At 39.6% G+C, this 21,902-nt stretch overlaps 1 protein-coding gene across 1 annotated transcript in view; it reads right to left on the bottom strand.

Annotated features, from left to right (window-relative positions):
- The window catches only part of LOC307110038 (phospholipid-transporting ATPase ABCA3-like), a gene marked incomplete at both ends in the record, with an annotated part of 237,702 nt that overhangs the window by 47,105 nt on the left and 168,695 nt on the right, over positions 1-21,902 (bottom strand). The window contains 2 exon segments of the mRNA XM_079789076.1: positions 6,482-6,650; positions 17,944-18,165. Of these exon segments, the coding sequence (XP_079645202.1) occupies positions 6,482-6,650; positions 17,944-18,165 (391 nt within the window).

The following is a 21,902-nucleotide window of genomic DNA, read 5'->3' as shown; positions in this document are numbered from 1 at the left end:
TTCACCTGAACTTGATATTTAGGAATGACTCTTGTGTGTATTATTTGGGCTCTCCTGTTGTAATTGGGGCTTGATTGTTGATGTCCCATTTGTAGGAGAAATCTCTCCTCTGACTTGCTGCCAGTGAGATTCAACCCCAATGTCATCATGCCAACTATTATACAGGTGCTGACAGAACAGAATAAGAACCAACAGGACCAAACTAATCACACCATGAAAATCAAGGTACTCAATGCAACAACAGGAAAACTAAGAAGGAAAAACAAGAAAAAGGAAAGTAAAGAAAATATAAAAAGAATACCATAAAACATTCAACCAAAGACTCAGAGGGGTTGAAAAGAAAATGGGAGAAAGAAGACGACCCAAAATGGCTATATGGAAGCACGGAGGAATATTTTTTAAAAAGCTAATATAGGAGGAAGAAATAAAAAGAAAGCAAAAATAAATCTACACTAATAAAAGAGTAAGATGCAAATTGACCATACCTTTGTGATGCCTACAGCCAATCAGGAGTGAGAATGCAAATTAACCCAACAAAGATGGCGGTTAATTTGCATACGCAGGTGCCAAGTGGCCAGGGGTGGGGCATTCCACCCTACCCTAGCTGCTCCGGGCCTCTGGGCAGCGTGGGAAGGTGGAAAGGCGGCTCCGGGCTGGAGGCTCCAAGCCAGAGCGAAAAGGCAGCTCTGGCTTGAGTAAAGGTGGTGCCGGCAGCCAGGGGAAGGAAGGCCCATTCTTGCATGAATCTTCGTGCATCGGGCCTCTAGTGAATTAATAATAATGAATTCAAAACATAATAATAATTGATATGTTAAGATATAGATAGAAAAGTAAAATGGAAAAAGGAGAAAGACAAAATAAGAAAAATTAATAATAATAGAAAAAAGTAGAATAGAATCAAAGGGAAGAGAGAAATTAGAGAGATGCAAGAAAAAAGAGAAGAGAGGGAAAAAGAAGAAATAAACAAACAAGCAAAAAAACAACAACACACACACACACACACACACACACACACACACACACTCATAATCCTTTGGGTACACAATTTGTTTTGCTCACTACATTTTGCTCTGATGTTGTTGAGTCTGGTCCCTTGGTGTGTCTATCCTGAGCCTCCTGAGAGCTTCTCTGGTGCAGGTGAATGTGACTCACTGTTCCTTTCTGGCCCTGGGCAACCTGATTGAGGTCTGAGAGGTTCAAGCCCCTAGTAGTCCAGCAAGCAGGGAATCCTCAGTCCTGAGGCTGGGTCTTCCTGAGTCTCATGTCTTAATTGTCCCTGTTCTGAGCAGTACTCCATTCCCCCATGGAGCTGATGCTGGAGGTGTTTGTGGCAGGTGCACACAGGATTTAGCTGATGTTCACTTAGCTGCATGGACTGGAGTGGTGTCCGGGCTGATGCTAACTTAGGTGCACGGCCCCAGTGGTGCCTGTGGCAGGCACACACAGAGCCCAGGTGGTGTTCACTTAGGTGCACTGTCTGGTATTGTCTTTGGATGGAATGCACTGAGTCTGGATTCTGTCCTTGGGACACATGTGTGTGTGGGTTCTGAGGTGGGGTGCTCGTGGGTTCAGACCTTGACTACAGCTAGCCTAGCCTCTGCAGCTTCCTGCAGCCTTCTCCCAAGGAGGACCTTGTAAATCCTTCAAGATGGCATGGTTTCCGAGCCAGAGCCACACCCAGAGAGTGCCTGTGGCAATAGCAGTGACTCTTTGGCCAGGAGAGCCCAAACCGCCCACCCCCAAGACTCCTGCACCATAGGACTTACTCTCTCTCTCTCTCTCTCTCTCTCTCTCTCTCTCTCTCCTCTCTCTCTCTCTCTCTCTCTCTCTCTCACACACACACACACACACACACACACACGCACATGCACACACACACCACGTCCAAACATTCACTCACTCACTCACTCACTCTCTCTCCCTCACTCCAGTCCTTCCAACTGCCATGTTAGAATCTTCTGCTTGATTCTTATTCATTTTCTACCTCTTTTTTCATGCTGGTGTAGTTCTCATTAGGTTCCTTATAGTTCTCACTAAGTTGCTTGTATTTCTCATTAAGTTGTTTGAGCACCCTTATAACCATTACTTTTAATTCTTTATCTGACAAATTGCTTGCCTCAATTTCATTTAATTCCTTTTCTCATGATTCCTCCTTTTCTTTCATTTGGGAATTATGTCTTTGTCTCCCCATTTTAGCTGTCCAGTTGTCTGGGGCACCAGGTGAAGTGGGCCAATTGCAGGGGCAGGTTTGTGCATCTGGGGATGATGGGTCGCATTGGTTCACAGTGGTGGGTCCTATCTTCTAGTAGTGTCAGGTTAGATGTGCTGGGTCATGGTGGCAAGTCCATATGTCCAGGGGCATCAGGTCATGAACGCAGGGAACATTGGGTCATAACTGCAGGGTTGGTCTCAAGGCAGCTTGGTTGGTCATCTGGGGGCATGGGTTCAGGCACAATGGGTTCTGGTGGCAGGACCATGCATCTGGGGTCACTGAGTCACAGTGGCAGGGCCAGGTGCACCATGTCAAGGCAGTGGGACCAGTCATCCAGTGGCACTGGGTTTGCTTGCCAGGTCAGGACATCAGGTCTATGCCTCTGGGCATGCACTCGCTTAGGCAGTGGGACCAGTCATCCCAGAGCCATGGTTCAGGCACAACAGGTTGCAACATCAGGACCATGTGTCTGAAGGCGTCTTGTCCCAGCAGTTTGTCTGTGGCCTAGGGGCACTGGGTCCTGGCTTCTCCCTGCTGACTCCTTTGTAATTCCACTTTGAACTTTGTAACTTCTGCTGCTATCTTGGATACCCGCTCCATGCTGTCATTTAAAAAAATCTCTAATATGAAGTGAAATTGAATCCTACCTAATTAAAAGGTAATATGTAAATTGACCATACCATCGACACACCCACAAGCCACGCCCACCAGCCACGCCCACCAGCCAATCAGAGAAAGTATGCAAATTAACCCAACCAAGATGGCTACAGCCACAGAGAGCAAGGTTTCCCAGGTAACAGAGCAAGCCAAGCTTTCCGAGAGCTGTTGCAGGCCTAAGCCTCCACTCAAGCTACAAAGTTTCAATTATAGAAGGTAAACAAATTCACACAGAAATGGTGGCAGAACGGAGCTTGAGAGAGCAAGCCAGGGTTGCCGGCAGCAACAGGGGAAGCAAAGCTTTCTGTACACCCTGTCTGGGCCCAGCCTCTGCTTAAGGCTACAAAGTTTCAATTATAGAAGGTGAATTAACTGCCACAGAAATGGCTGCCAGCCGCGGAGGGAGCAGCAGGCTTGGCTCCACTCCAGGCTACAAAGTTTCAATTGTAGAAGGAAAATAAATTCCAGATACCAGGGCCTCCGCTTGGGTTGCCAGGGGGCGTGGCTGGCCTGCAAACCACCACAGGCCCCTCGCTCAGGCCGCCCCACGCCCAAGGGAACCCCCACCCTGATCTGGGACACCCTTCAGGGCAAACCAGCTGGCTCCCACTCCTGCACCAGGCCTCTATCCTATCTAATAAAAGAGTAATATGCAGATTGATCATCACTGCAACACACAATATGTCTGCCCTCATGTGGTCAAAGATCCTGCCCCCATGTGGACACAAGATGGCCACTACAAGATGGCCGGCAGAAGAGGGCAGTTGGGAGGTGCCCGGCCTGCAAGGGAGGGCAGTTGAGAGGGACCAGGCCTGCAAGGGAGGGCAGTTGAGAGGGACCAGGCTGGCAGAGGTTAGAGGCAATCAGGAAGGCAGGCAGGTGAGCAGTTGGGAGCCAGCAGTCCTGGATTGTGAGAGGGATGTCCGACTGCCAGTGGGATCGGGCCTAAACGGGCAGTCGGACATCCCTCCAGGGGTCCAAGATTGGAGAGGTACAGGCTGGGCTGAGGGACAACCCACCTACGTGCACAAATTTCGTGCACCGGGCTTCTAGTTGTATAATAAAGACCATTTCCTCCACCTAGTATCTTAACCTTTAGCCATATTTCCTCCCCATACCTACCCCCACCAAATGTATATTTTTAATTAATTTGACTCCATGGTTTTTAACAGATTAATTTCTTATATTTTTGTTTATATTTTTATAGTCATATCAACTTTGCATGGCTATTGGTTGTCTCTTTCTGTTGCACAATCAAAACAGCAATGTTATGGAGTGGTGATGATGGCTTTGGGATGATTACTTGTTTGCTTACTATATGAAAGCTATTTCTGTTGGTAAGTCAAAATATAATTTCTTTAATAAATGTTTTTCTGCTAGTGGTGGTGTGGATGAAGTTTTCTTATTCCCATTTAACCCTTTGTTTCTGCAGTACTTTTAACTTATGCTGTTGTCTCCTTTTTATATATCAGGCCTCTAAGGGATTGTTCATCCTTTCAATTTGTTCTTCTCAAAAGTGTTGCCTTCCCAAGATAAGAATTTTCCAAAAGTATTGAGACATCAAATCTCAGAGGCAAGAAGTTCAGAGAATCTAATTAAGAAAAATACAAACCTCCCAAGCACCAGTGAGAGATATCCTAGTAATGAAAAGAAGACAGACTGACAATAAATGATTTAAGAACCCATCTTATGATGTTAGAAAATTAATCCCCCAAAATGGAGAATGTGAAAGAAAATAATAATATCAATTAAAAATTTAGAAAACAAAGATACAATAGAAAGAATCAATAAATGTAAAAGCTTGCTTCTTTAAAAGACTAATATAATTGATAAAATCTTACTTCTGGTAAGATTTATCAAGAAAAAAATATAAGTGGAAAGATTAGGAATATGACAAATGTAAATGGCAATATCACTATTCAAACTTATAATTATTAAAATACCATAATATATTATGAACAAATTTACTCCAATAAATTTTAAAATATAGGTAAATTAAATGATCCTAGAAAAATTCTATAATGCCTCTCCCCAAATTATTATTATTATTATTATTATTATTATTATTATTATTTATGTGTAATCCTTACCTGAGGATACTTTTCCATTGATTTTTTTAAGAGTGGAAAAGAGAGAGGGAAAGACAGAGAGAAATATTGATGTGAGAGAAACACACATCGATTGGTTGCCTCCTGCCAGGGAGGAGCCTGCAACTGAGGTACATGCTCTTGACTGGAATCAAACCATGGGTCATCTTCGGTATGCAGGCTGATGCTCTATCCACTGAGCCAAACTGGCTAGGGCTCCCAAATTATTAATAGGACTAGAGGCCCAGTGCACAAAATTTGTGCATGGGTGTGGGTCCCTCAGCCCAGCCTGCACCCTCTCCAATCTGGGACCCCTCAAGGGATGTCCAACTGCCCGTTTAGGCCTCATCCCGGTAGGATCAGGCCTAAACGGGCAGTTGGACATCCTTCTCACAATCCAGAACTGCTGGCTCCCAACTGCTCGCCTGCCTGCCTTCCTGATTGCCCCTAACTGCTTCTGCCTGCCAGCCTGATCACCCCTTAACCACTCTCCTGCCAGCCTGATTGATGCCTAACTGCTCCCCTGCCAGCTTGGTTCCCCCCAACTGCCCTTCCCTGCAGGCCCAGTCACCCCCAACTTCCCTCCTCTGCCGGCCTGGTCACCCCAACTGCCCTCCCCTGCTGGCCTAATTGCCCACAACTGCCTTCCCTTGCAGGCCTGGTCCCTCCCAACTGTCCTTCCCTGCTGACCATCTTGGGGTGGCCATCTTGTGTCCACATGGGGGTAACCATCTTTGACCACATGGGGGCAGCCATCTTGTGTGTTGGAGTGATGGTCAATTTGCATATTACTCTTTTATTAGATAGGATACCCAAATAATTCATTCCTTGAAATAAGTTGTGTGCCAATTAATGTGTGATTCTGAGTGGTGATGGTATTGGGGGGAATACAAGTAAATATAATACAGTTATAATACAAAGCCTTCCCCTGGAGGTTTTTCCCATAGGTCAGGTGTGGGGAAATGTTTTTCTGCCAAGGGCCATTTGGATATTTATAACAACATTTGTGGGCCACACAAAATTATCAGCTTAAAAATTAGCCTGTTGTATTTGGTCAAACATTGAAATAACTCACCCCTAATGCCTTGGCAGGGCCAGACAAAATGATTTTGCAGGCCTTATACAGCCCGTGGGCTGGATGTTCCCCACTGCTGTCATAGAGGAAGTACATCGCACAAGGAAAGAACATAGCTTTGAATTCCAGGAAAGCTGTGTGAGATTGGGCACAGGCACTTTCCTCAAGTGACTTTTTAAAAGGTAGCTTGAGCTTGTGAAGATTTAGGATAATGTATGTAAAGTTATTAGGTGGTTGATTGTCAGCAGCTCTTAGTTCTGATGACAGCTTCAAACTTACCTTAGATTTTCTTTTGAGGCTCATTATATTTAAACGTTCTTTCCCCCAGCCTCATAAAATGACCTAAATACAGGTAGCCTGACTCCTTTGAAATATGAGCAGACCCCACATGTCTCATGGGCTGACCCTGAAACTAACTTCCTAGATACATAGGAACCCTGAGATACTTACTTTCGTCATCACAGTTTAAATAGGCAGGAGGATTTTTCATGGAGCACCATTTTTTCATGTCGTAGAAAGCAAAATAGTTAATGATGCACTTGGCCAGGTTGTAATTGGGAAGAAGCAGTAACGATCTCAGTATGAAGGTTTTGGTGGAATTTGATATCATATGTTCAATTTCTAAAAAGATGATAAGATTGGGTTTCATTATAAGAAATGAACTATCCCCAGGGGGGGAATAAAAACCCAATTTATAATCAAACCAAACTCAGGGAATCAAAAGTCAAATGATTATGCTTGAAGAACACTATTTCCCAATAGGTTTGTTCCTGTGGACAGCTAATGACAGTTTGTGTTGATAACTGAAGAGCTCTTTGATGAAGTGGAGTCAGCATAAGTCTTCCTGGCACCGTTATGAACAGAAAACGGCTATAGTCTATTTTTCCACATTTCTAACTGAATCAAGCAAATAAGGGAGGTAAAAGTATGAGATACAGCCTAGAATTCACCAGTAGAGAACACACAGGAAAATTATGATGTATTTGAGAGTAGGAAAATCTTCAAAGAAACTACAGTTGATGTGTAACTGATATCTCTCTAAAGAATGTATTGGATATGAAAAATAGACTAAATTCCTGGAGATATGAACATGCTTAATTTATGAATTGCCGTTGTAGAATTTTGATAATTCCATTCTTGGGGAAGAAGATACAGGCTAGCCTAAACACAAAGTTCACATAAGACACTTTGAGCAAGAAGAGGTGACCAAGCAGTGCCAAAGCCATGGTGATTCTGTCCTGTGGAGAAGATATTAACGTGATATAGAGGCAAACAAACTGATCCAAATTGGAGAATTCTGCTTATTGTCCACCTGAACAAATGCAAAAAATGGCACTAATTTTATAGACTAGCACTATTTAATATATCTAATCATGGAAAGCTCTATGGCTGCACTCAGATATAAGTATGGCTATTGAGGGCTAGAAAGTGGCTAGTGTGGCTATGGAACTGAATTTTAAATTGTATTTAATTTCAATCAGTTTAAGTTTAAAAAGCCCCATGTGGCTAGTGGCTACCATATTTCACAGTTCAGATATAGTCTGATATCTTGTGACTCACCCTGTAGCAACCAAGAGTATCTTCTCTTCCAAAGAGTAGAGAAAGATCTTAGGTGAGGAAGAGAAACAAAATATCTTACCTGGCAAAATGACAAAAGACTCTTTTGGGATGGGAAAAGGTAAAAACTGACAAAAATGTGTTACTAAAAATAATTATCATTCAGTTCAGCACGGGCATTGACTGTTCAGAACAGACTATAAATCAACTACATTGTAAACTACTCTATACCTGGTGTGGCCATCTAGATGTGACTTACACGGATGGAATGCCACTTGTCTAGAGACTCCCAGCAAAGGCATATTTTATGTGCTCACTTCACCAGCCCCAGCATTTGTTTTCTATACTCCAGTAGCAGTTCCTCAGTTTGTAGCATTTTAGAATTACGGTAGTTTCTTCCTGTCCACTCTGCACTTGTTTTTTTTTTTTTACTTTTCTTCTGCATCACACAGCCTAATGTATAATGTTTAACATGAGTGGCAATAGCAGTCACATTATCCAGCTCTTCATTTGTAAAGGAAATGCTTTTAGTGAGTCATCAAATATTATGTTATAGAGTTTTGCCCTTTATAAAGTTAGGCACTTTATCCCCTAATTCCATTTACTAAAAAATGTTATCATCAAGGAAGAAATAAAAAACATCATGGCAACAAATGACAATAAAAACACAACAATCCAAAATCTATGGGACACAGCGAAAGCAGTCCTGAGAGGGAAGTTCATAGCTCTACAAGCCTACTGCAAAATAACAAGAAACAATGGTAATATATTACCTAACCCTACAACTCAAATAGTTAGGAAGAGAGCAACAAGAAAAGCCCAGTGTAAGCAGAAGGAAGGAAATAATAAAGATCAGAGCAGAGATAAATGACATAGAGACCAAAGAAACAATATAAAAGATCAACAAAACCAAGAGCTGGTTCTTTGAAAGGATAAACAAGATTGATGAACCTCTAGCCAGGCTCACCAAGAAGCAAACAGAGAGGACCCAAATAAACAAAATCAGAAATGAAAGAGGTGAAATAACAACAGACCACACCGAAATACAAAGGATTGTTACAAAATACTACGAACAACTCTCTCTATTCCAACAAACTGGACAACCTGGAGGAAATGGACATATTCCTAGAAAAATATAACCTTCCAAAACTCAATCAGGAAGAATCTAAACAGCTCAACAGGCCAGTAACTATGGAAGAAATTGAAGCAGTCTTCAAAAAGCTTCCGGCAAACAAAAGCCCAGGGCCAGACAGCTTCACAGGAGAGTTTTACCAAACATTCAAGGAAGAACAAAAACCTATCCTCCTCAGACTATTCCAAAAAATTCAAGAGGAAGGAACACTTCCAAGCTCCTTCTATGAAGCCAGCATCACCCCAATACCAAAACCAGATAAAGACAACACAATGAAAGAGAATTACAGACCAATATCCCTCATGAACATAGATGGCAAAATCCTCAACAAAATTCTAGCAAATCGGCTCCAGCAGTACATCAGAAAGATCATACACCATGACCAAGTAGGATTTATCCCAGGAATGCAAGGATGGTACAATATCTGCAAACCAATAAACGTGATACATCACATAAACAAATTGAGAGATAAAAATCACATAGTCATATCAATTGATGCAAAAAAAAAGCATTTGACAAAATCCAACACCCTTTCTTGATAAAAACTCTCAACAAGTTGGGAACAGAAGGATCATACCTCAACATAATAAAAGCTATATATGATAAACCCACAGCAAACATCATACTCAATGGGCAAAAACTAAAACCATTTCCCCTAAGAACAGGAACAAGACAGGGATGCCCACTCTCACCACTCCTGTTTGACCTAGTACTGGAAGTATTAGCTATTGCAATTAGACAAGAAGAAGACATAAGAGGCATCCAAATTGGAAAAGAAGAAGTAAAGCTGTCCTTATTTGCAGATGACATGATATTGTACATAAAAAAACCAAAAGACTCCATCAAAAAACTAATAGACTTAATAAATTAATTCGGCAATGTAGCAGGATACAAAATTAACGCCAAGAAATCTATGGCATTTCTATAGACCAATAGTGAACTTACAGAAAGAGACACTAAAAAAGCAATCCCATTTACCATCGCACCAAATAAATTAAGATACCTAGGAATAAACTTAACTAAGGAGGTAAAAGACCAATACGCGGAAAACTACAGGACACTGAAAAAAGAGATAGAGGAAGACATAAACAGATGAAAGAACATACCATGTTCATGGATTGGTAGAATCAACATCATTAAAATGTCCATACTGCCCAAAGCAATCTATAGATTCAATGCACTCCCTATTAAAATACCAATGGCATATTTCACAGACCTAGAAAGAACTCTCCAAAAATTCATCTGGAATAAAAAATGACCTCGAATAGCCACAGCAATCCTGAGAAAGAAGAATAAAGTAGGAGGGTTCTCAATACCAGACTTCAAGCTGTATTATAAAGCCACTGTTCTCAAAACAGCCTGGTACTGGCACAAGAACAGACATATAGATCAATGAAACAGAATAGAGAATCCAGATATCGACGCAAACCACTATGCTCAATTAATATTTGACAAAGGAGGCATGAACATACAATGGAGTCAAGACAGTCTCTTCAATAAATGGTGTTGGGAAAATTGGACAGATACATGCAAAAAAATGAAACTAGATCACCAACTTACACCATACACAAAAATAAACTCAAAATGGATACAGGACTTAAACATAAGATGGGAAACCATGAAAATACTAGAGGAATCCATAGGCAACAAAATCTCTGACATATGCCAAAAGAATTTCTTCACCAATACTGCCCCTAGGACAATGGAAGCTAAAGAGAAAATTAACAAATGGGACTACATCAAAATAAAAAGCTTTTTTACAGCAAAAGAAACCATCAACAAAACAACAAGAAAGCCCATTCTATGGGAGAACATATTTGCAAATGCTAGCACTGATAAAGGTTTAATCTCCAACATCTACAGGCAGCTTATGCAACTTAATAAAAGGAAGATAAATGATCCAATAAAAAAATGGGCAACGGACCTAAATAGAATCTTTTCAAAAGAAGACAGAAGGAAGGCCAAGAGACACATGAAAACATGCTCAAAGCCACTAATTATCTGAGAGATGCAAATCAAAACGACAATGTGGTACCATCTCAAACCTGTCAGAATGGCTATCATTAACAAATCAACAAAGGACAAGTGTTGGCGAGGATGCGGAGAAAAAGGAACCCTCATGCACTGCTGGTGGGAATACAGACTGGTGCAGCCACTGTGGAAAACAGTATGGAGTTTTCTCAAAAAACTGAAAATGGAACTCCCATTTGACCCAGTAATCCCACACCTGGGAATATATCCGAAGAAACTAGAAACACCAATCAGAAAGGATATATGCACCCCTATGTTCATAGCAGCACAATTTACAATAGCAATGATTTGGAAACAGCCTAGGTGCCCATCAGCAGATGAGTGGATCAGAAAACAGTGGTACATCTACACAATGGAATACTATGCTGCCATAAAAAAGAAGGAATTCTCATCATTGGCGGCAACCTGGATGGAATTGGAGAACATTATGCTAAGTGAAATAAGCCAGTTATGAAAGAAAAATACCACATGATCTCACTCATTTATGGATAATAAAGAACATTATAAATTGATGAACAAAAAGATAGATACAGAGACAGTAAAGCATCAAACAGACTGTCAAATTACATGGGTAAAGTTAGGGAGAGGTGGGGGAGATAAGAGATCAACCGAAGGACTTGTATGCATGCATGTAAGCATAACCAATGGACGCAAAACTCTGGGGGGTGCGGGCATGTATGGGAGTGGGTTGGGGGGGACAATGGTAAGATATGTACACATATAATACCTTAATAAAAAAATTAAAAGTGAAAAAAAAAGAAATTTTATCAAGTATCATTTATTTTTCTGCATCTATTGAGATAATTATGTTTCTCCTATTAACCCATTAAAATGGGAATTTTATTCATAGATTTTTCTAATGTAAAAACAACCTTCTTAGATTGTTTGCTAATATTTTATTTAAAATTTTTGAATCTATGTTTATGAATGAAATTAGTTCATGATTATTTTGTCAGTTTTTGGCATGAGGCTTTTGCTAGTCTTGTAGAGGGGCTGGAGGTGTTACCTTTCTCTTTCCTGTATCACCTGGAAGACAATTCAGAATTCACCGGTAGTCATCTGGGCCTTAGGTTTTCTTGTTGAAAATAATTTAAACTATTAACCACTTGGATTCTGTAGTACAATTTGAATTTTCTAATACTTCTTAAATCAGATTTAGTGAATTTCTTTTTTTCCCTAGAAATATAACAATTTGTTCCAAGTTCTTAGACTTGTCTTTACATTGTTTATTATATCCTCTTATTTGTCAATGTGTAACAAATACATATATATATATATATATATATATATATATATATATATGTATATATATTTTATATACACATATTCTCTCTCTCTCTCTCTCTCTCTATATATATATATATATATATATATATATATATATATATATTTATTTATATACACATATTCTCTCTCTCTCTATATATATATGTATATATATTTAATATTTATTTAAATTTTATTAATTCTTTCAACTGCTGATTCATGGGGCTGTTGGTATTCTCTATTATATATTTGTTTACTACTTGATTAATTTTTGTTCTTATTTGCTCATTATTTCAACTGTGTTTACTATACTTTTTTCTAACTTATTAAGTTGGACAGTTTGTTAAGTTTTAACCTTTTTCATGGTAATAGTTAAAGCTATAAAATACCTAGCTGCACAGTATTTATGTTATTCTTCAGTTCTAAATATTCTCGAGTTTACGTTATGATTCCTTCTTTGGCCTATTAATTATATAAAAACTTGTAGTAAAATTCAATACAAGTGAATTCACTCTGCCTTATTTCTCCACAGTTATTTATTTTTGTTACTAATTTCTAATTTAATTTCAAAATGATATTGAATGTGTCTTTCATTAGTCTTCATTGTGTATCAGCTAGTCAGTTTTGTGAAGACTCCATGTGTGTTTAAAAACATGTGTTTAGAAATCTATGTTCTCTATATACTCCTTGTCTCAAGTTTATTAACTGCACTATTCAATAGATATTATTTATTGAACTTCTTTTCCTGCTTAATGCTTTAGTTACAAGAGAGGTATGCCAGTATCTCCTCTATGATATATAGTTTGCATATTTCAAGTAACTCTGGAAATTTTGATTAAATATACTTCCAGATAATATTACTAGGTAAATAAAATTTTGTAATTGTTACAACTTAATATGCAAATGAATCTGCTATCATGTAGTGAGCCTCTTTTTTAAAAAAATTTCTTTATTAAGGTATCACATATTTGTCCTCATCCCCCCATTCCCATCCCATACCCCTCCCCACACATGCCCCAACCCCCCTGTTGTCCTTAACCGAGCCTCTTTATTTCTAGTAATACTTTTTATCTCAAAGAGTATTTTTTTCTGATACCAATATTATTTTGTGGGTACTTGTTTAATACATCTTTTTATATTCTTTTATTTTCTGTATATTTATTTATTAACAGTGTCTCCTATAAAGAGAATAATGCTAAAATTGATCCAAAATAGCAGTCTTTGTCATTTATTTAAACATGCCTACGTAATTTTTCTCTCTGGCTGCTTCAAATATCTTTTTAGCATTGTTGTTCTGAAGTTTTATGATGATATGTATAGGCTAGTAATTTTTAAAAATGATTTAGTGGGCTTTCTAAAACTTAGGATGCCTGACTTTTAATAATTCTGGAAATTCTCAGCCACTATCTTTCTAACACTACTTCCTCTTCCACTAATTCTTTGTATACCAATATATGAGATCTCCTCACTCTATCCTCCATGGTTTTTCACATTTCTTTAATATTTTCCATCTTGTTATCTCATATTTCTTTTATATTCATCTTTTTAAGTGTTATTTATTTTTAATTATATTTTTTAAAAATTTTATGTACCCCAGTGACCAGACATTACATAACTTAATGCATGATTATACCAATAAATCCTGTACCTATCCATCACCATGCCTAGTTATTAGAATATTATTGGCTATATTCCTTATGCTGTACTTTATATCCCCATGACTATTCTTTAACAACCAATTTGTACTTCTTAATCTCTTTGCCGTTTTTGCCCCCTCCCATCTGGCAACCAACAAAAAATTATCTGTATCTATGAGTCTGTTTCTGTTCTGCATGTTCATTTTGTTTGTAGATTCCATTGTTAATAGATATGTATTTATTGCCATTTTATTGTTCATATTTCTGATCTTCATTTCTTCTTCTTAAATAAGACCCTTTGCATTTCATGTAATACTGGTTTGGTGGTGATGAACTCCTTTAGCTTCTTCTTGTCTGTGAAGCTCTTTATCTGCCCTTCAATTCTGAATGATAGCTTTGCTGGGTAGAGTAATCTTCATTGTAGGTCCTTGCTATTCATCACCTTGAATATTTCTTGCCACTCCCTTCTGGCCTGCAAAGTTTCTGTTGAGAAATCAGCTGATAGTCATATGGGTGCTCCCTTGTAGGTAACTGACTGCTTTTCTCTTGCTGCTTTTAAGATTCTCTTTTTTTATTTTTATTTAACTTTTGGCATTTTAATTATGATATATCTCGATGTGTGCCTCTTTGGGTTCTCTTTGTTTGGGACTCTCTGTGCTTCCTGGATTCTTATGTTTGCTTCCTTCACCAAGTTACAGAAATCTTCTGTCATTTTTTCAAATAAGTTTTCTATTTCTTTCTTTCTCTCTTCTCCTTTTGGCACCCCCATGATACATATGTTGGTATGATTGAAATTGTCCCATAGACTCCATACACTATCCTCTTTTTTTTTTTTTCTTTTTGCTGTTCCGAATGGGTGTTTTTTGCTTCCTTATATTCCACATCACTGACTTGATTCTTAGCTTCATCTCCTCTACTGTTGAATCCCTGTAAATTATTTTTTATTTCAGTTAGTCTGGCCTTCATTTCTAACTGGTTCTTTTTTATGTTGTTCAGGTCCTCACAAAGTTCCTTGAGCATCCTTATGACCAGTGTTTTGAACTCTGCATCTAGTAGATTGCTGGTCTCCATTTTATTTAGTTCTTTTTCTGGAGTTTTGTTCTCTAGTTTCATTTGGGACATGTTTCTTTGTCTCCTCATTTTGGCAGCTCCCCACCCCCTGTGTTTCTTTATATGTATTAGATAAAGATGCTACATCTCCCAGGCTTGGTAACATGGCCTAATGTAGTAGGTGTCCTGTAGGGCCAGTGGGCTATACACCCTCCTGTTGTAGTTGAGTCGTGGTTGCTGTTGGTATTTCAATAGTAGGGATTTACCCAGGTTGATCAGCTGCAAGACTGACTATGACTCTTTTATATTTATCCTTAACCACCAATTATCTCTTCAACTGTTTCAACTATGTCTAATATTCTGATATTTCTATCTATTAAGTACTTATTTAAATTATTAATTCTTTTCATTTTTCAAGATTCTATTTGGATCTTTTCCAAATCTACTTATTCTCTCTCTCTCTCCATATACATATATAATGCCCATACATATGTATCTATAGTACATGCATATGTGCAATATATGTATATATGTTCTATATGCTCATAGTCCTGACACTCTGTTACTAGTTAAATATTTTAAAAATACATATTTTATATCCTATTCTAAAAATCCTCAAATCTTAAATGTTGCTGGCCTGATTCTTATTCTACAGTTTGTGTTTTCTGGTAGCATTTGCTCTTAGGTCTTTGCTTATTTTTTTTTCTTTGTAATTTTAAGCTGATCTCAATTTCTCTAGATAATTTACCTGTGGGAATACTTTGAAGTCTGGAAATTGTGTATACATTTGCCACTCGCCTGGGAACACAATCAACTGAGGTTATTTTAAATAAATGATCAGGTTATGTTTTTGGCTTACATAGGTACTATGATTTCAAGAAACAAATCAGTATGGGGACTTGCCTGTGGTTACAAATTAAAAGGGAAATTATTATTCTTTATTCCAGTGCCAAATTCAAATTTTATAAATTTCCTTTCTGTGTCCTATTGTGGCATTAGTTAAGTTTTGTTAACCCTTATAATGAAGCCCTCTCTCTAACTTCCAATTTTAGATAGGAAGCTACTAAAACCTTTGTTGTATGTGCTTTATGCTTTCTATTCTTACCTCAGTGTTACTCACTACCTATGTAAATGTAAAGTTAAGGTAACCAGATTCTGTTAATAAGCTCATGTCAGAGATACCTTTAATACTTGCTTACCTTCAAGGACACATGCTTCCACTTTATTGTTGGCCTCTGCCAATTCCATACTTTCTTCTTAATTCATTATTTTGACAGAGTATCATTTATAGTGCTTGTTCTGCTGCTGAAAAGAGGAAGTCTCCTTTGACATTCTAATTGCCAAATCTATTGGCTTCTTTTTTTGTTCTCACCCTTCATGTCCCTTTGAAACATACTCTTCCCCAAAATGTTTTTTAAACTTTCTGAAACAGTAATTTCTTCTAATTCTTCTTATTAATTACTAGAGGCCCGGTGCATGAAATTCGTACACTCAGCAAGTGGGGAGGGGGGCCCTAAGCTTGGCCTGCACCCTCTCGCAGTCCAGGAGCCCTTGGGGGATGTCCGACTGATGGCTTAGGCCCGCTGCCCAGGGAGTGGGCCTAAGCCATCAGTTGTACATCCTTAGCGCTGCTGTGGAGGCGGGAGAGGTTCCCGCCACCACTGCTGTACTCACCAGCCATGAGCCCAGCTTCTGGCTGAGTGGTGCTCCCCCTGTGGAAGTGCACTGATCACCAGGTGGCAACTCCTGCATTGAGCGTCTGCCCCCTGGTGGTCAGTGCATGTCATAGCGACCAGTCATTCTGCCATTCAGTCGATTTGCATATTAGCCTTTTATTAAATAGGATGTTTATTGGGGTGACATTAGTTCAGTAACCAAACAGGTTTCAAGTGTAAAGCTCAACAAAATATCATCTGCACACCACCTCATTCACCTTTTGCTCAAAGAATAGTCTCTGTTCCCATTTCTTCCCCCTTTACCCTCCCCCCACCTTTTTCCTCTGGCTAACACCACACGTTGTCTGTGTCTATGTGTTTTATATATAAACTCACAAACTCAAATGCTTTAAGGGGAGTCTTCCCCACTTAGCACAATATTTCTCTTTAAAGAGGTGTGCAACATATACAGATATTGCTTTCCATAATTTTGGGATTGCTTTGAGAATTAGTGCTAAGGCATATCTCTTAACATTTTTTGTCTGCTATCCAGAGGCTTAAGTGTTACTCATGTGAAATACTCTTTTGTGACAGGGAATGAGGCAGGAAGCCTGTGCTTATGGGGCTCTGTGATAACAGGGAGAAATGAAGTGGTCAAGTGCTCAAGCCATTTCCAACTCTCGTTAGAGAAGGAAGGGTGGGGGAGATACAAATGTAAGAATACTGCAGAAGCCAGGTTTACATGCAGTAAGGAAAGAGAACTGGCTCAGTTGTAAGGAAGTTGGGTTCATACAGTTTTTCTTCTTTCTGGATAATCATATTTGGCTGCTCAGGATCTTTAAGTTAGGGAAGAATAGCTGCACCATACAACCTCTCCTCGATGAAACTGTTGGCCTCTCTCAAGAATTCAGGATTCCTCTCCACTCCTCCCTCTCATCACCACACTATAAAGTGCCCCAACATCAAGGGATAACACTTTTAAAAATAATGAGGGTCTACTGTCAAATGTATTTTTGATATGATTTATTCTAACTTACTGAGGCCTATCTTTTTAAGAAGAAAGCTGCTCTTTTGTTTTCATTTATTCTCTTTTTCTATTTCTGACAAATGAGTTTCAGAAACAAATGCTCCTAAAATGTCCAAAATCTTGTGCAAAACAGGTTTCTTAAGTCATATGATAGTGTTACTGGATGTGAGGGGAAGGAGGAGGAATCTTATCAAAGAACCATATATCAAGTTCAGTCCCATCACTTCAATAGGAAGACCCCCATTCCAGCAAACCTGGAGTGGGTTCACAGGCTCTCAGAGTAAGTTTTTATTGATTTCAGAGAGGATGGGAGAGGGAGAGAAAAATGGAAACATCAATGATGAGAGAGAATTGTTGATTGGCTGCCTCCTGCATGGGCCTATTGGGATTTGAGACTACAACCTGAGCATGTGCCCTGACTGCAAATTGAACCATGACCTCAGCTCAACCCCTGAGTCACACTGGCCAGGCTCAAAGTAATTTTTATTGACTTACATCAAGTTCAGGATGTTACCAAGCCTGGGACATAATTGTCTCTTAATGTCCTTTTATTTACACTTACCAAACTGAAATGTGGCATCTATGAGGAGACTGAAAATGCCGGAAAGGTAGCCGAACACCACAAGTTTGATGTAGGCAGAAGTACTTTTAGAAAACAGGAAGCTCAGCAGATATATGAGGGGGATGGCACTCCAGCCGAACAGCATGAAGATCAGCATTGTGTCCAGGAAGTGGTAGTCTGTGAGATACACGTCCAATTGGCAGAACTTGAACACGCCCTGGAACACAGTATACAGTGATAAAGGCAAGTGAGACCTAAGTGCAAAAATAATTGAAGCTAGAACACTTAGAAAAGGAAATAGCAAGACCTGTCCTTATTTAGCACAGAATACTCATTAATTAGATCATTTTGCCTTAAAAAAAAAAAAAAAAAGCCCTACTCGCTTCTTCTCCAAGGGTAGTCCAGAGACAGATCCACTGTAACTCCCTTTATTATTATTAATTTTTACTTGGGAAAGTTTTTTAAATTCATAAACAGAATCAGTATCTTTTCCCCCAAATAATCCCAATTCTCAACTTTCCCAGAAAGTAGATTCTTTATCTAAAGAGAAACTATTTCTTTAAATATTTTTCCTCTTCACTACATGCCTTAACCTATCACTGCTATCCACCTTTAAACTGGGTCTCCTGGTTCTATTCTACTCCCACACTCCATCACATCCACTTCTGCAACTCTGGGATTTCTTTTTTTTGTTGGTACTTTTCCCTTTACAGCGTCATTCTCAGCAACCAGTGAGGTAAGCAAGGTTGTGTCATTATTCTCGTTTCACAAACCATTTAAGTGGTTTTCCTGAGGTGGCGGACTCCAAAGTAGCCGAGGTTATTGTCTCCAGATTCTGTGCTCTTTAAATTTTGCCTCGCTGGCACTCTAAATTCCCACTCCCATGTTTTCTCTTATGTTTTTGCTATTACACTTTTTGCTTTTTAATTTGTCTTTCACTCCCCACCCCATAATTCACTGTACAGAGTAATTACATGTAGCAACAATAGGCTTTTCTTATTATTCATGTCCATCTTTTTTTTTAATTAAATTTATTGGGGTGACATGGGTTAATATTATATAGGTATCATGTATCACATCTTTATGATACATGATCTGTATATTGCATAGTGTTCCCATGATGCAAAGTCAAATCATCTTCCATTACCATATATCTGATAACCTTTGCCCTCTATTCCTAAAGCCCCTTCCCTCTGGTAACCACCATTCTATTGTCTGTGCCTATGAGTTTCAGTTTTATACCCCACATCTGAGTGAGATCATATGGTTCTTAGCTTTCTCCGACTTATTTTGCTTAGCATATTTTGAAGATCCATCCATTTTGTTGCAAATGCAGTATTTCATCTTTTCTTATCACTGAGTAGTATTCCATATATATCCACCAGAAAAATTTGAAATCATTCATTCAAAAAGATATATGTACCCCTATATTCACTGCAGCCTTATTCATCGTGGCCAAGACATGGAAACAACTGAAGTGTTCTTCCATAGATGATTGGATAAAGAAGATGTGGGATTGCTGGGTTATATGGTAACCACATTCTTAATTTTTGAGGAGCCTCCATACTGGTTTCCATAGTGGCTGTACCAGTTTACATTTCTACTGGCAGTAAATGAAGGTTCCTTTTTTTCCAAAACCTCTTCAACACTTGTTATTACTTGTCTTGCTTATAATAGCCACTCTAACAGGTGTGGGTGGTATTTCATTGTAGTTTTGATTTGCATTTATCTAATAGCTAGTGAAGTTGAACATCTTTGCATATATTTGTAGGCCATTTGTATGTCTTCTTGGTTGAGGTGTCTGTTCAGGTTCTCTGCACATTTTTTAATTGGGTTATTTGTTTGGTGTTGAGTTGTATGAGCTCTTTATATGTTTTGGATATTAACCCCTTGTCAGAGCTGTTGTTTCCAAATATCTTCCTCTATCTTACTGGTTGTCTTTTGTTTTGTTGGCAGTTTCTTTGTTGTGCAGAAGCTTTTCAGTTTGATATAGTCCCATTCATTATTTTTGCCTTTATTTCCCTTGCCTTTGGGGTCAAATTCATGAAATGTTATCTAAGACCAAGGCTCATACATTTAGTACCTATCTTTTCTTCCATGTAATTTATTGTTTCAGATCTTATATTTAGGTCTTTTGTTCATTTGAGTAAATTTTCTAACTTTTTAAAAGATGTGATTTTATTGATTTTTAGATAGACGTAAAGCCAGAGGGAAAGAGAGATAGAAACATCCATGATGAGAAAGAATCATCAATTGGCCACCTTGTGCACTGCCCCTACTGGGACTTGAGCCTGCAACCTGGGCATGTGCCCTGGCCAGGTGACCTTTTGGTGCGTGGGATGATGTTCAATCCACTGAGCCACACAGGCTAGGTCATTTGAATAAATTTTTGTACATGGAGACAAACTATATTCTACTTTCATTCTTCTGCCTGTATCTTTCCAATTCTCCCAGCACCATTTATTGAAGGGGCTTTCCTTACTCCATTGTGTGTTTTGGCTCCTTGTAAAAACTTATTTGCTGATATACATGTGGTTTTATTTCTGCACTCCCAAATCTGTTACATTGTTTGTGTATCTGTTTTTCTGCCAATACCATGCTGTTTGATTATCATTGTCCTTTAGTATAATTTGAAGTCAGGCAGCGTGATACCTCCAGCTTCATTCTTTTTTCTCAGGATTGCTTTGGCTACTTGGGGAGTTTTGTGATTCCATACAAATCTCATGATGTTTTTGTTCTATTTCTTTTAAAAATGAAATTGGGATTTTCATGGGGATTGCATTAAATCTATAGGTAGATTTAACTATGTTGATTTTTCCAATCCATGAACATGGAATATCTTCCCATTTCATTCTATCTCTTTCAACCTCTTAAAAATTTTTAATAGATTTTTATTTATTTCAGAGAGGAAGGGAGTGGAAGAGAGAGAGATAGAAACATGAATGATGACAGAGAATCACTGATTGGCTGCCTCCTGCATGACCCCTACTGGGGATCGAGCCCACAACCTGGGCAAGTGCCTTGACCAGGAATTGACCCATGACCTACTGGTTCATGGGTCAATTCTCAACCACTGAGCCACACTTATCAGGATTTTTTGCAATCTCTTTTAATAATGCTTTGTAGGAGATGAGAAGATGGCAACTGGTAGGACAGCAGTGAGGGAGAGGTTGTGAGTGAGGGAGTGAAAGGGGCATGTGTGGACATGTGTGGTGTGTAGTGTGTGTGTGTGTGGTGTGTAGAGTGTGTGTGTGTGTGGGGGGGGGGGAGACAGTTAGATCTCTCAAGTTTCAGGGGCTGGCAGACCAGGCTCTTGTGGACGGGGAGCCCCTGCCACTGCTGTGGGCACTCCCCAGGCTGTGGGGCTCGGGCATGGAGCCCATGCCATTTTGAAGGGGAGAGTGGCCTCCACTAGGAACCCAGCCTCACCATCACCCAGACTGCCTTGGACACTGCAGCCACCCCAGCCAAATTCATGCTGCCTCGGTGCAGACCTGCAGACCCCAGGACGTCCACCTCCTGGCTGCTGGCTCCTGGACACCACAGTTGCACCGCTCCAGCCCAGTGGGGCCCGCGACTTCCCCTTCCCAGGCGGGCTTCTGAACACTGCAGGCATGCTGCTCCAGCAACAGAAACCAAGAATACTGCTTCCTGGGCCACTGGGTCCTGGGCCCATCGATGAGTTGCTGAGTGTGCACCTCTGCAGGAAAAGGTGCACGGCTTCAGGTGTAGAACCTGCCAATACCACTTCCCAAGCCTCTGTACTTTGGGCCCCTCGTGAGTTGCTGAGTATGTGCCTCTTCAGCTGAGGACACAATGACTTCCCCCTCCCGTGCTGCCTCTCTGGTCAAGGTTGTGCTGTTTCAGCCACAGACTCCAAGATTTCCACATTCCCAGCTGCTGGTTCCTGCCCCCTCTCCCTCTCTGCCCGCCTCTCCCCTGTGATTCACAGAG

This window comes from Cnephaeus nilssonii, assembly GCF_951640355.1.
Source record: "Cnephaeus nilssonii genome assembly, chromosome: 2".
Lineage (NCBI taxonomy): Eukaryota > Metazoa > Chordata > Mammalia > Chiroptera > Vespertilionidae > Cnephaeus > Cnephaeus nilssonii.
Note: the sequence above shows the minus strand (reverse complement) of the source record. Positions and strands in the feature narration are given on the sequence as shown.